At 37.2% G+C, this 14,542-nt stretch overlaps 1 protein-coding gene across 3 annotated transcripts in view; it reads right to left on the bottom strand.

Annotated features, from left to right (window-relative positions):
• The window catches only part of TNPO2 (transportin 2), a 43,476-nt gene extending 30,937 nt beyond the window's left edge, over positions 1-12,539 (bottom strand). The window contains exons 1-7 of one of the 3 annotated variants that reach the window (XM_087955533.1): positions 12,399-12,539; positions 9,731-9,842; positions 8,806-8,881; positions 7,096-7,245; positions 5,954-6,060; positions 4,128-4,261; positions 1,983-2,064 (exon numbers count right to left, since the gene is read on the bottom strand). In XM_087955533.1, the coding sequence (XP_087811659.1) occupies positions 1,983-2,064; positions 4,128-4,261; positions 5,954-6,060; positions 7,096-7,245; positions 8,806-8,881; positions 9,731-9,829 (648 nt within the window). In that variant the 5' untranslated portion in view covers positions 9,830-9,842; positions 12,399-12,539. Of the gene's footprint in view, positions 1-1,982; positions 2,065-4,127; positions 4,262-5,953; positions 6,061-7,095; positions 7,246-8,805; positions 8,882-9,730; positions 9,847-12,162; positions 12,377-12,398 lie in introns of those variants that run through there. The other 2 variants (XM_026681512.2, XM_087955532.1) reach the window with 2 other exon arrangements.
• Positions 12,540-14,542: the final 2,003 nt, after the last annotated feature.

Below are 14,542 nucleotides of genomic sequence, written 5' to 3'. Positions count from 1 at the left end.
ATACTGAAAATAAAAAGTCAAAGGGATAATAAAGATTTCTGGATAATTAAAAGCTTTTGAAAACAGGAAAGGAGAGAAAAAGAATAAAAGGGCAGCATCTGGAAGGGAGGAGACTGCCTGGAAGTAAAAAGAACTTACAGAAAAATCTCAACAAGACTTCCAAAAGATACATCTTAACTGAAACATCGCAACAAAATACTAAAACCCCAGGAAGAGAAAGTGGAAAAAGAAATAAGAAGAAACAGCTTGGGACTATTTGGATTACTTGGTGATCTCTGGATACTTGGTTATTGCATTTGAATGACTAAAATCAATCGGGTGGTTGTTTAAAACTGTTTAAAATGGCCCCACTTTTAGAAGAACTGAAAATAGAACTTAAAAAGTACAAAAAAGATGCACAGGAAGAGAGAGGTTCTTTTGGCTTCGTATTTCAGTTCTTAGAAATGGAGATTTGGAACTATGAGAAACAACAAGAAATGCCTGCAGAACAAGAAGATTGGGACAAAGAAGAAGCCATCTTTAATGAACAAGTAATCTTAGGTGGGGGGAAAAAAGGAAAGAGGGGGAAAGAGAATGGAAAGTTTAAGATTGGGAAAAACAACCCAAAAAAAGAATAGAGTGAAAAATAAGTATAAAATCAGAAAGCAACAGAAGAGGGAAATGCAGAAGAGAGAATTAGAAGTAGAGAGACAAGGGGGTAAAAGGGGGAGGGAGAAGAAGAAAGGGAAGAAAGGAAAAGAAATTATAAAGGACAGAAACAAAATATAAACAGGGCCTATTTAGAGATAATGGGTGAAAATTTAATGGAAAAGGGGATTCTGCAAAGGTACATAAGATAATATTGTTATATTAGAAATAATTTCAGAAAATATGAAACCAATGTATGATTAAAATGTTTGATAAAATAGTTATTGTAACTTAGTGGAATGCTTGTCAATAAATAAATGTAACAAAATGAATATTTAATGATTTACAAAACATATGTGAAGAGAAATAAGGGAAAAATTAATTATGGAGATTATATGTGTTTTTAAGGACGTATGATATTTAATTGAAAAGAAATGTTAAAGATGTTAAGACTTTAATGAATATTAATGATAGAACTGAATTGGAATGGAATGAGGGTTTATAATTACATATATTTATAATCCTTTTTTTAAAGAATATAGTGTGTATTATAAGAATGTACGAAGCAGAATTCGATTGGAAGTTATGTATTATGTATTATATTGAAGGTCATAACCTTAAGGTATATATTGAAGTTTAAATAAGAGTTGAATGGATATAATTAAAAGATATAAAGGTATCATACTCCAATTAGTAACTACAGGAGAAAATTTGTTTAATGAGAAAAGATAATATGAAATTGAAACAGAACAGACAAAAGTATAAATATAATGATTTGAATTGAGATGAGATAATCAAAATAAAATTGAGAAAATTAAAAGAGGGGAAAAACTACATAGAAAATGTAGAATATTATAAGATATGGAATAGAACACAAAAATGAGCATGAAATTGAGTTTGTGTCTGTATAAAGAAGTTCAACCTGGGATCATGCTATTTTCAAAAAAGATGTTTTACTTGTATTTTGTGTGTGTGAAAACCCAAATAAAACTTTATTAAAAAAAAAGAACACCTAATACATAAATGGACTATAAAACCTCAAACTTCAAAACAACCATTGGTCTAGGCTCATGATGGTGAACCTATGGCACACGTCGGAAGTGGCACGCAGAGCCATTTCTGCCGGCATGCGAGAGGTTGCCCGGAAGAGTCCCACTACGCATGTGCGCGTGCCCCTGCCAGCCGATTGTCGGGTATCTGCTGTGCATGTGCGGGGGGAGATGTGTGCATATGCGCAGGGGGTGGGGTGGGTCACATGCACATTGCATCATGGGTGCAGGCAGGCGAGTGCGCACACTTTCGGCACACAATGTGGAAAAGGTTAGCCATCACTGGTCTAGGCTGATTCCTCTCACCTCGATAAATGTATCTATGTTATCCATCAAGGCCTGGGCCCTCTCCATGATGAACTGGTTGACACAAGCAATAGCATGCGACCTACGGAACAGAAAACAACAGCTTTAAAAATATTTGGTTTAGCCTTTGCTATTGACTTCAGTAATTTACTAACATGATATAATCTCAAGTTCTGGACAACCAATATTTTGTTCTAAAAATAGATCAGACTTAACAATTTCTTTACTTATTTATACAGGAAGTCCTTGACTTATGGCTAAAATTGAGCCCAACTTTTCGATTGCTAAGCAAGACATTTCTTAAGTAGCTTTTGCCCCATTTTACAACCTTTCTTGTAACAATTATTAAGTGAATCACTGCAGTTGTTAAGTAACACGGCTGTTAAGTGAATCTGGCTTCCTCATTGATTTTGCTTTGTCAGAAGGTTGCAAAAGGTGATTATGTGACCCTGGGACATTGAAACCATCATAAATATGAGTCAGTTGCCAAGCATCTGAATTTTGATCACATGACCTTGGGATGCTGCAAGGTCTTAAGTGTGAAAAACAGTCATAAGGCACTTTTTTTTAGTGCCGTTGTAAGTTCGACCAGTTACTAAATGAAATGTTGCAAGTTGACGATGACCTGTATTTTCCATTCAAAAATGAAATTATTTACTTCGAACCTTTGTTTTCTTTCCTCCCGAAAGCCTTCAAAATTAAAACCCACAAACTAATATTCCTTCAAGTACAATTCTAATTCTATAACAGGAGAAATTACTCTAATTTTACAAGTCATTAAGTAATACTAGTGTAATCATAATGAATGTTGGAGGCTATTAAAAGAAAATATTCCATCTTAAATAAAATGGTTTCCAAACTTGGTAGCTCTCATGCAATGTGAAATAAAAAACAGATCTAACTTTAAGAAACTTAGCCAAATTCTATTAAGATACGAACATTGGCTAAGTATTAAATTTCTATTTCCAAGTGAAGCCGGACACAACTGAGTTTATTGCACAAAGTCATAATACAATTTATTTAAATTGTTGCTTTGCACATAACATTGATTTTGATTTATTCAGTAAAATATGTTTAAACAATTTTGAAGCACGATGTGCAAAACTATGAACATATAATTTTACAACAATGGATGCTTGTTTCTCAGCAGTCACCTTCAGAGGAAGGAACCATGCTTGTCAATGCCCACTGCATTCCATAAAAAAAAACAAAGGTGGGTGTAAGGAAACTATAGTATATAAGATGCAGTGCTCTTTGTAATGCAATCCTAAAATAAGAATTAAGGATCGGTTTGTAATTGTATTTTAATTTTATTGCTATTTTATTAATACACTATTTTAATAATAGTAAATGCAATATACTATTAAAACAATTAGCAGTAAAACTGATGATCAAATCAATAATCTGATTCTATTAAAGCCTAACAAGATAGAAAATATATTTTTACATTACTAAAATGGTAACTATGTACTAAGGATAGTTCCAAAGATTAAAATATGTCACTATATAACAATAAATGTTCTTCACACTTGGCACTCTGTAGAGAACATTCAGAGAAGAATCTTGCTTATGGAAGCCTGGATATGACAAGCAGCCCTTTCTACCAATTTTGCTTTTTCCATTTATGTAATCAAGCAGCCTATTCTGAAAACTGCCATTACGAACATTTTCTTAAACTGAAAACTATTCCGAGCAATTCAGGATGCAAAACCCAATGGTCACATATCTATTATTGTTTACTAACAATTTACTCTATCGCCTGTTGTAAACTAGACACCTACAATCAATGGTGGTTTCTAGTTAGTTCCATTACTTGTAAAGAAAGAAAGAAAAATCCCATCACAAAGGAGGGAATTGTTTCTATTTATACTCATTTATTTCCTGATTTATTTCAGCCAGGACTTTTGGCTTAGTTTCATAAGTTTATGAAGCTTCTATCAAGATTCTCCTATTACACTAAATTACCAGATGTTTGTCTTTTTTAAAAAAATATGATTTGGTCACTGTACTTTGCAAAATCACTGTTAATGGGTTAACATCATCAAAAAGCAGTAAATATATTACAAAAAGCTTTAATTACTATCTTTAATTTTAATCCAAACTGGCACATTCCACTAAATGTTTCATGTTAGAACAGATACATGCCTAATTTTGGGGCTGCAATGCTTGAAGAACTGAAGGAACTTTGGGATCATGATATTAAGAGGCCGGTTGAGAGCATCGCTGTCCAAGAGCTCAGCAGAATCTTCACAGATCTTCTGTAAGGCACCAAATGCCCCCTATAAAGCATTGTAACATTTAGTAACAAATATATGGAGATGAAAAACAGGCAAAAAGCATCTAAAATTCATTTGAATGCCTGCAGCTTGGCTCTGCTCCTCAAATTGCTTTTCTAACATGAGCGGTATTCACTCTGTGCCAGAGAAAAGAGACAAGCTGCCAATTCGAAGGAACGTATTGTCCTCTTACCCAGAGCCAGACTTCCTACGCAACAACCTGCTTATGTGCCATTCTAGTGGCTAAATAGCTAAAGAGACTGCAGGAGTACCAACTGGATTGCTATTTAAAAAAAACACACTTTTTTTTAGCAGTAAAAACTGGGAAGACTTGGATATATTCTTAGAAAACCCATATTTCCAAGATGCAAATGCTAAACCTGAACTTTTTTTAGAGTACCAGTTGGACATGATACTGCCCAACTCTTTCTTTTTACACACACCCCATTTTCACTATGAAGCTTTACAATGACGAAAAATTGCAGTAAAACAAGAGTACAGGTAATCCTCAAATTACAGCCACGATGGAGCTCCAAATTTCAGTCATACATCATTCAGACAGTAAGCTAAGGCAGATGTGACTGTTACAACTCTTTTTAGAATGGTCATAAAGCAAATTGTGTTGTCATTAAGTGAATCTATTCTTTTGAATGGGTAAGGATTTGCTAGAAAGAGCAAAAAAAAAAAGCAATCATTTGATTGCAGGGTGCTACAATCAGTTGTAAATGCAAGTCAGTTGCCAAGCTCACAAAATGCAATCATGTGATATGGGGTAGGGGGTGAGGTAGCTGTCGTAACTTTGAGGATGGGTTGGTTGAATTATTATTGACCAACCGGTTGTAAGTAAAGGACTACCTATACTACCTGCATCATACTGTGTACAGCAAGAACACATTTCTGAAATATGACATATCATCAAAAAATATTGTGAACACCATCTAATACCAGCTAGTCTTTTTAAAACATTCAATTCATAAATCCTGAAAACATCAATATTTCATCTTATCATATGTTATCTATCTTAGAGGGGCACAAGCGCCAAGCAGTTAAGTCGCTGGGCTTGTGGACAGCAAGGTTGGCATTCGATACGCAAGTACCATGTAACAGATTGAGCTTCTGTTACTGGTCCCAGCTCCTGCTAACCCAACGGTTTGAAAGCATGCAAATGGAAGTAGATAAATAGTTACCATTTTGGTGGGAAAGTAACAATGATGTGTGCACCTTGAGCATATAGTTATGCTGGCCACATGACCATGGAAATGCCTTCAGACAACTGTGGTTCTTCGGCTGTGAATCAGAGATGAGCACCGCCCCCTAGAGTGAGATATGACTGGGAGGGGAAACCTTTTCTGACTATCTGTCTAATTTTAAAACTGTCATCTCCTCACAGAGGGATTCTGTCTGATGTCTACTGATCAGAAAGAGTAAACTCATACAATAGCTGATTACTGAGCAGACATAGGATTCCAATGAACATGAAGTGACTAATAAATTAGAAGTTCAATATATTAATATACTATACCTAGAAATAACTGAAAAATCCTTAACACACTAAATAAAATATGGCCTCTGGCATCACTTACACTAGCTTTCTTAGGAAAATTTCAATGCCAAATCTATACACTCTACAGCCGCAGTTAAGATCATCTTGCTGGCTCAAGCCATCAATTAATTCTATGCAGTTGCCAGACTCACTTCACATGTGTTGTAATCTTCAGAATTAAGTAAATTGCAGAGTTGGGGCAGAAGCTCTGGCCACATCTGCAGTTCTCCTTTGGAAGCAATTGTTGTTATAAGAATACCTGTCGAAACAAAGAAAAAACAATAAGATCACCTCACAAGCCAATTTCTCGTGTAAGAACTTTGATTTTATAATGTTTGCTATAAAAATGAAATTTCTACTTGAGACCCGATATGCTTCTGTTACCTAGTTTTCACTGGAGCACAGATCTGTTGATTCCCCACTAATCTAACAGAAAACATGCTGACTCTTAAAGCCACTGAGACATATTAGGAGGAACTATTATTTATTGGTAATTAAAATAAACTGTGCAAATCCTTTGTGCTACACTTTAATTTTTGGAGAGCCACAATTGGAGTAAATGAAACTTTTACAGTTTAAATTATATTTTTTTGCCCTTAAAGAGATACTATATACTATGACTAAGGTCTATACCGACAAATCCAGTTTATACAAGTCCACTTGCTTCATGTTTGATAAACCCTGCCACCTATTTTTTAACAAGTCTCCCCATATACAAAGGGAGGTAAACAAGTTCCAATTTACACAGTTAGCTGACAAGTACAAGTTAAAGCATCTTATTTAATAATTCTGCTTCTAATTAAAACACTTTCACGGCACTAATTTAGAAAAGACATAGTATAACCCTTCCTTCATAATAACAAAGAGCAGCTCTTCAGAAATAATGTTTAAAAGGCTGGGAGTATACAGGAGAAAGTAGCATCTGTCTGAAACTCTTTCAAAGTACCTATGTCTTTCTAACCCAAGGGTCTTCAAACTTAGCAAGTTTAAAACTTGTGGACTTTAACTCCCAGAATTCCTGAGCTAACATGCCTGGAAGAGGAAGTCTGGGAGTTGAGGTCCACAAGTCTTAAAGCTGTCAAGTTTGAAGACCCCTGCTCTAACCAGTATTGGTATGCATAGCTGCTGTTTGCAGTACAATGGGTGTGGGGGAGACGGGACACTGCTGCTCACAGAGTTGCAGACAGATACTATTTTCACATTCCAATGTGCTCCTCAGCTCGTTTCAGATCCAAAACACTGTACAGATTAATTGTAGTTAGTAATTCGTCCTCAGCTTCTTACAGCTACTCACCAATTGTAGCTCTTATAAGAGAAGAAGCATCCCCTATGTTATTAAGACACTCTTGCTTAATAAATTCAGCAACAGGCTGGGGAAAACTCTGGTAGTGAGCTTTCACATTGTTCTTCAGGATCAAGCCACTCAGAGAACGGGTAGGTTCATCTGTTTTAAAGAGATAAGTTGGATTACAACTAAAATTTTATGATATGTTACAGAAAATTACAGAGACATTTTATATAATAACATACAAAAAGACAGAAATAAAAGTGATATAAATAAGGACACTGAAAAAATTGAATTCAGCAATTGGCTGATTGTCATACAACGAAGTTATGTATATCAAATAAGTAATGCAGCCTATGTATGCATATGCATCTTATTACCTTCCTTGTGAATGTCTTAAAGACATCCATAAGAGTTTGCACATATAATTTTCTCATATACTGTGGACTGTAAAACTATCTTTGGACTCTAACATCTGTTCCTGCTGTAACTGGAGAAAGTGCATTAACCAAGCTGTGTTGAAAAGGGTCACAGTCTGATCTCCCATTCAGCCAACAAATTTAGCAGCATGATTGTATTTTGGCTCTACAATGCAACTCAACATTCATGTACTTCCTTTAGTCTTATGTGATAAATACACTTCCAGATTTTAAGAAATTCGACAGTACCACTGATGTACTGAACTAGACTATCAAGTTCTATTTGTGTTTTTCATACTATATTTATTAGCCTATAATTCAGAGCAATGCTAAAGAACATAGTACTTCAATTAAAATTTAAAAAATCAAGATGCATGGATTATTCAACACAGTATTTTTTTTTTAGTTTCAGTGTACCAAAGTTCTATAACTGATGGGGTAAACACTACTGCCTCGATACCAAAAATGAAAACTTAATATTAGCCTTTTAGTAGATTAAATTTTGTTTAAAAACATTGTAAGTTTGGGTGACTATAAGGGCTATATGAACCCCAGCTTTCACAAAATAAATGAGAGCATTTTAATATACCAATAAATCTTGTGTGTAGAATTAAATGATTCTTTGTTCCTAAGTCATCCAACAAAACTGCTAAAAACTTTAAGGGGGGGGAAGGTAAAAATATAATTATTAGAGTTATTTCACTCAGGAGTCTCACTAGTTTCTAGTACAAACAATGGCTTATTACCAATTATTATAAAGATCCAAACAACTCAATCCTTTTGGTATACTTAAAAACCAGGACACAACAGACCTTGGGTCATCAGTCACAAAACACCTTTATCTATAGGATCTCTTGCAAAGTTAATTTATATGTTTACAATGCGCTTGTCCTCTTACCTTATTCTGGGTTCTTTCATTGGACCTCTTTCAAAAGCTCAGCCTATTAAACCTTGCTGTACCATTTTGAAGGGGGAGCATAGCTCCAATGGAGCAGCATTAAACAAAACGAAGGAAGCTAGATTTTTGATTCCTGAAATCCTCCTTTGCTTTCTAAACCATACAGAGCACCAAATCATCAGTCATGCATCAAAAGGGAAATCTCCTTTAAGCTGTTAAATCAGGCAGTTTTCCAACATTATTCAGAAGCTAAACATGCCTTAAGTCAAAATCTAATTTTCCCAATATTCTAATGGCCAATTAATTTAAGCAGACATTATAAATTAGATGTTTTATCCTAATACTATACAGATAATACAGAGCTTTTTAAAATTTGTGTTCTAATAGATTTAATAGACATACCCTCAGATTTCAGCCGTGTCAGAACAAATATCAAATAGTTATTGAAATCAGGGAATTGGTTGAGCTGTTTCAGTTTCTGTAGCATTAGTTAAGAATTCATTCTTAATATGTTCGAACTAAGTCTCCAAAAGCCTTTTTTCCAGCCATAATAAGACCATATTGCCTTATGACAACAGCTTTTTTCCACCTGGTGTTTGCCAGATATGCTGGAATGCAAGATCCATAATCCCCCAGCCAGCCCATTACAGAAGCCTACAACAATAAGACACTGCCAGAAGAACTGCTTTCAGGTTTGTTTTCGGCTAGCACTGTTTTAGAGTAGGACCTTCTGATATTGTAGCCCCAAATATCTGGAAAAATATGTCGGGAAAGTTAATAAACTGTTTATCTCATTAGTAATTACAGGTAGTCCTCAACTTACAACCACAACTGAGCCCAACATTTCCACTGCTGTTGGAATGCACTTATTGAGTTATTGAGGCACTTATTGAGTTTTGCTCCATTTTATTACCTTTTTTGCCACAATTGTTAAGCAGATCACTGCAGTTAAGGGAATCATGCAGCGGAGTTTGCTTATCAGAAGCCAACTGGGAAGATTACAAATAGTGATCACATGACCTGGGATAGTGTAACTGTCATAAATACATACCAGTTGCCAAGTGCCCAAATTTTGATCATATGATCATGGGGATGCTAGAACGGCCCTAAGTGTGAAAAACGGTCATAGATCACTTTTTTCAGTTCCATTGTAACTTTGAACAGTCACTAAACAAATGGTGATAAATCAAGGATTACCTATATTCCCCAATGTGACATATCATTTTTCTCCCTCTATTCTTTAGGTTCATTGCAAATGAGAACTGCATTTTGTTCTCTTTTTAAATCTCAAGCAATGCTGTAGCAATGCTAATTATTTCAAGGATACATCTTGCACAATACGCTGGGTTGCTGTGTTTGGAGACTGGGAATCTTTGAGTAACTGAAGAACTTGTTGGAGGCCCTGTTCATCTGGCTGCCAGTCCATGATGGAAAACTGCCTATCTGTAGTTAGAAAAATTATTAAAACATAAATTAAAAGTAGTTATACACATGCAAGCAAAGCTAACAGCAAAATCCCTTAAGAATGCAACCTGCAAATTAATCTACAATGAACAATTATATGGCTACACACATTTGATAACATTGCTTTATAAACCGGACTGGAAATCCACACACATAAACTTTACTTAATTCCAGGAAAGAAAGGATGAAATGTAAATCCAAGATTTTGCTAATACGGACTTAAAAATACATTATATTAATAAAGAAAGGTGACCATTTAATTCCATATTTCTGTGGTGTAGGATATGTTAAAGATCAGCCAAAGAGTTTCTCAGATTGATTTCATAAATAAAATTGCTATGGTTCCCTATGAAAACAGAAGAATATATAAAACAGAATAAATGAAATCTAGTATGAACTTTTATCTACAATATCTTAGACAATACTTTTTTCAAACGAAAAACAATTAGAGGCTACTAGAAAAATAGGAGGCACCACAGTGAAAATCTCCTTATGACTCAGCACACAACATTTAGTCATGGTGGGGCAGAGGGGGCAGGGAACTATTTGCTTCTATGTTTTCCCAGATAGATCTGGTAGGGAAGGAGGATTTATACTGAAATAAATTGAAAAATAAATTACACGAAGACAGCAAATGAAATTAATGCAGAGGATGATATGGGATGAAGAGAAGAAGCCAGATGCCTTCATTTACCATCTTTCAAAAATGGTAAATTAAAGATAAGAAAGCTGTAAATTCTTCAAACTCAGCAACTTATTTGACTCCTCTCTCTCCTCCAACTTCACTTTCAGACCTTTAACTAAAACTCTTGGTAGAACTGACTCCTCATCCCAATATACTTACATGACTAGCTTTGCCATGAAACAACAGATTTTTCAAATCTTTCAGTCTGTTTGAGTACATGAACTCATCCATGTCAAATAATTATTTGTTGCAGGTAATCCAGTTATCTCTCATGAAGTGGTCCAATTATTTCCAAGCTCTGATATTTTGTATCTCAGGAGGGGAAAAACCCTGCAGATATTTAGTTATACATATTTGTGGGATTTCTACATACACCCAATATTCTATGATAGAGGACCAAATAAAACTACACCTTCTAACTCTGTTTGTATTTTTCTATACATTTCAGTCAAGACCAAATTCTTTTATTATAAAAATTAATCTATGGGACCTGCTCTTCCTTCTTTAAAAGCTCCCCCTTCTTCTATTGTTTTGTAAGCTTTTTATGTCATGTTCCCAAACACCCATTTTTAAAAAAAAAGATCATATTAGCACGACCAAAAGCAAGGAAACTTTTTATTACTTTTGAATTGAATAGCAGGATACTGTTCCAAAAAAGGGTTAAAAGAATTACAATAAAACCCAGGGTATTATCGGAAACAGACACTTAAGGATAAACTATTTATAAAGCCCTAAGAACAGAAAATATAAAGCAAGCATTGCTGTGAAAAAAAAAAGTATATGAACCCTCAATTCTAAAAATATATATAGAAGAATCAAGAGTTGCTAATAGCAGACATTTGAACTCAATTGGCAAAAAAAAAAAAAATCCCAATAATTTTACATAATAACAAAGGGGGAAAAAGGTTTCCATTCCTCCTAATGTAAGCCCTTAAATCAAGCATAAATGCTTGAAAGGGACCATAAGCAGAAAAATAAAGCTATTCTACCATTCTATTGCAGTTATTTTGATGGGGGGGGGGGGGATTACGGACTAAATCCACTGAAAAACTCAATGGAAACACCCAGGAAATCCTTTTATTCCACGATCCCGCCAGGCAACCATCAGCAACGATTCAACGGGGCCTCCATGTTAAAGATTATTATCTCCAAGTACCGGGAGGAGGGAGGGCCCAGAAGACAATCGCGTGCAGAAAAGAAAGCAGTCTTTTCTTGCCCTTTCTGAGGTTTTGGAGAGCGTCTCTGGGCAGTTGTGTTCGGCGTAAAGATGATACCGGGACTAAGCGAACCCGCGGGCGCTCTCGATCAGCCCGAGGCTTTTGTCTTGCATTTTGGAAGCACATTTCCGCGCCGTCCCCAACGCGCTTGCTTGTCTGTCTCCGCCCGCCCGCCCGCCCGGGTTCCGCAGCATCACCTCCTACACAGAGGCGCACCACGGATAGCAGCCGCCACCGCGGGGCACTTAAGCCCCCTTCCCCGAAAAGCCACTCCCGAGACAGGAGGGCCCCACCAGCCGCAACTGAAGCTTTCGGGGTCGCTTCCACACACACACACACACCCGCCAGCGACCCCGAGCAGCTCAGCCGGCAGCGTCGCGCCTACCGACCCACCCCGTTCAAGCATGGCTGGCGTCTCCTCAGACAATCAAGAGTCTCCGCTCCGCCACCGGCCCTCCTCAGGCCACCCGACCGCAAGCACCTTCGGGCCAGCTTTGGCCGGACTCCTGAAGGCTCTCCTTCACCCAACTCCTCCTGTCTAGGCCGAAACTCGCGCCATCCGCCTCGCACCGGCGCTCCTGACCCTCCACCGACCACCCTTCCCCCCTCCCCGCCCCCCGGCGAGGTACCTGCCTGCTTCCCGCGTGCCCAGGCTGAGGCCGCGGCGTCAGCTTCGAAGGAGGGAGAGAAAGAAGGAAGGAAGGGGGCGGCAAGCCAGAAGCGAACGCTACACGCGGACTGTGAGCCGGGCCGGCCGCCGTCTCTGCCTGTCACGTGTCCCGGCGCAAATGCGACAGGAAGCCGAACTGCTTACGCACGTCGGAGGAAAAAAGTGCATCATGTATCAGCTCAAGAAAGGGCGGTAGCCACGCCCCTTCTTCTGGAGTCTGGGTACTAGCGGTCACGTGGCACAACCTTACCTTGCGGAGAATGGTCCCGAACCGGAATGAAGGTTGTTTTCGAATGGCTTCCTAAAATATTGAATTTATAACGAGCAAGAATTATGTTTTCTTGTACAGTGGATTATAGGCCCCGTCTTTACGTGGAATGGTAACCCATGATTAACGGAACCACGGTTCACTGAATTGATCCAGTTTCCTGCATCTGCACAGCACGTTAATCCACAAGTAGCCAGTAAAAATAGACTGAAGTACTCTACGACGCATATTCGTGCACTTGTTACTTTATCGTTAAGGCAACTGAATTGAATCGGTTATGAAAAGTCTGCTTGTATAGATGCATCCCCTGAGTTGCAAATTAGTCCACCACATTTTAGGTGAAAGGTTTTTTCAAAGCCAAAAGATTGGGTGTGCTGTGTGAAATGAAGCAATTTGATTAAGGTATGAAATAGTGGATTAGTTAATGGATTGTCATTGTTAACTGGATGATTAACGAAATTCAACAGTTCTATAAGAATAGAATAGAATAGAATAGAATAGAATAGAATACTTTTTTGGTCAAGTGTGATTGGACACACAAGGAATTTGTCTTGGTGTAAATACTCTCAGTACACATAAAGAAAAGATACATTCATTAAGGATCTTGGTTATGTTCACACGTTTGTTTACTCAGTCCCCCTCAAACAAGCACCAACATGCTTGTCAGAATTCCTCATACAAGGAGCAGAAGGAATTGTGCCTGACAAAAATGGCAGTCTGAATTCTCACAAAAACAATCTAGAATAGGGACCCCCAGGCCACAGCCCATTACAGATCTGTGGCCTGTTTTGAACCAAACAGTGTGAATGGCAGGCTGATGCATATGCACAGCTTGACCAGTGCGCATGTGCACACAGCTCAACAGTCCACCCCTTGTGCTATTTGAGCTGCACACATGTACTGGCCCGTTGCTTGTGCTACTTGAATGGGATGTGTGTGCAAGCCTGCCACTTGTCTAGTTCCAAACAGGCCACAGCCCAGTTGTGGCTTGGTGGCCCAGTTCCCCTCTCCCCTCACTGGACCACCAAGCCATAAAGGTTGGTGACCACTGATCTAGAATACTATCAGAATTTAATCTGTTAGTACTGAGTTTTCGATTCAGCCTGCCATGGGCACCATCTCATCACAAAATGCACTCTGCTTGATAGGAAGTTACGATAACAAGACTTTCAGAATCTCTCATCATAAGAAAGATTAAAAAGCTTTGGAAGATTGTGCCCAAGTACTTCCTATTAATACTATTATATATTGTAGTTTTTAGGTCTGCTGTCCCATAGGGAAAACTAGAGGAATGACATAGTCTTCTAAAGTAAAGCAGCTTGTTTTCATGTATTGATTTAACAACACGTGCATTTCAATGTAAAAGAAGCATTTAATATATATTATGGAAGATCTGCAATTAATATTAATGAAAAGATTAAAGAATTGGGAACAAAAAAAATCACAGTGGGAATAGTCTGGGCAGACCTAATGGATGTCTAATTGATAGAATAACTACACAGTATTACCTATCTGAAGTTGAATTCTCACTTTATATTTGCAAGTATGTTATCCTTACATTTCTTTTGTCACCTATATGTGTACAGACAACAATGATCTCACATTTGAAATAGTTTGGTATGAGTATCCAACAACTATTTTCTGAGCAGGTAATGGAATTTTTGCAAACAAAATTATTTTGTTCAGCATTTTAATTGCTATAACTCCTTGTTTTAACCAAATACTGTATTGTGACTTGCTGCAACGGCAGTTTTAAACTATGTGAACAGATAGTGATTCATGTTTAAACATTTTTATTCTGTTAATGACTCAGGGATAGAACACTTTACAAATAA

The sequence above is a fragment of the Notechis scutatus genome, chromosome 2 (assembly GCF_049901735.1).
Source record: "Notechis scutatus isolate UNSWTSFEM ecotype Mainland chromosome 2, rNotScu1.2, whole genome shotgun sequence".
NCBI lineage: Eukaryota > Metazoa > Chordata > Lepidosauria > Squamata > Elapidae > Notechis > Notechis scutatus.
Note: the sequence above shows the minus strand (reverse complement) of the source record. Positions and strands in the feature narration are given on the sequence as shown.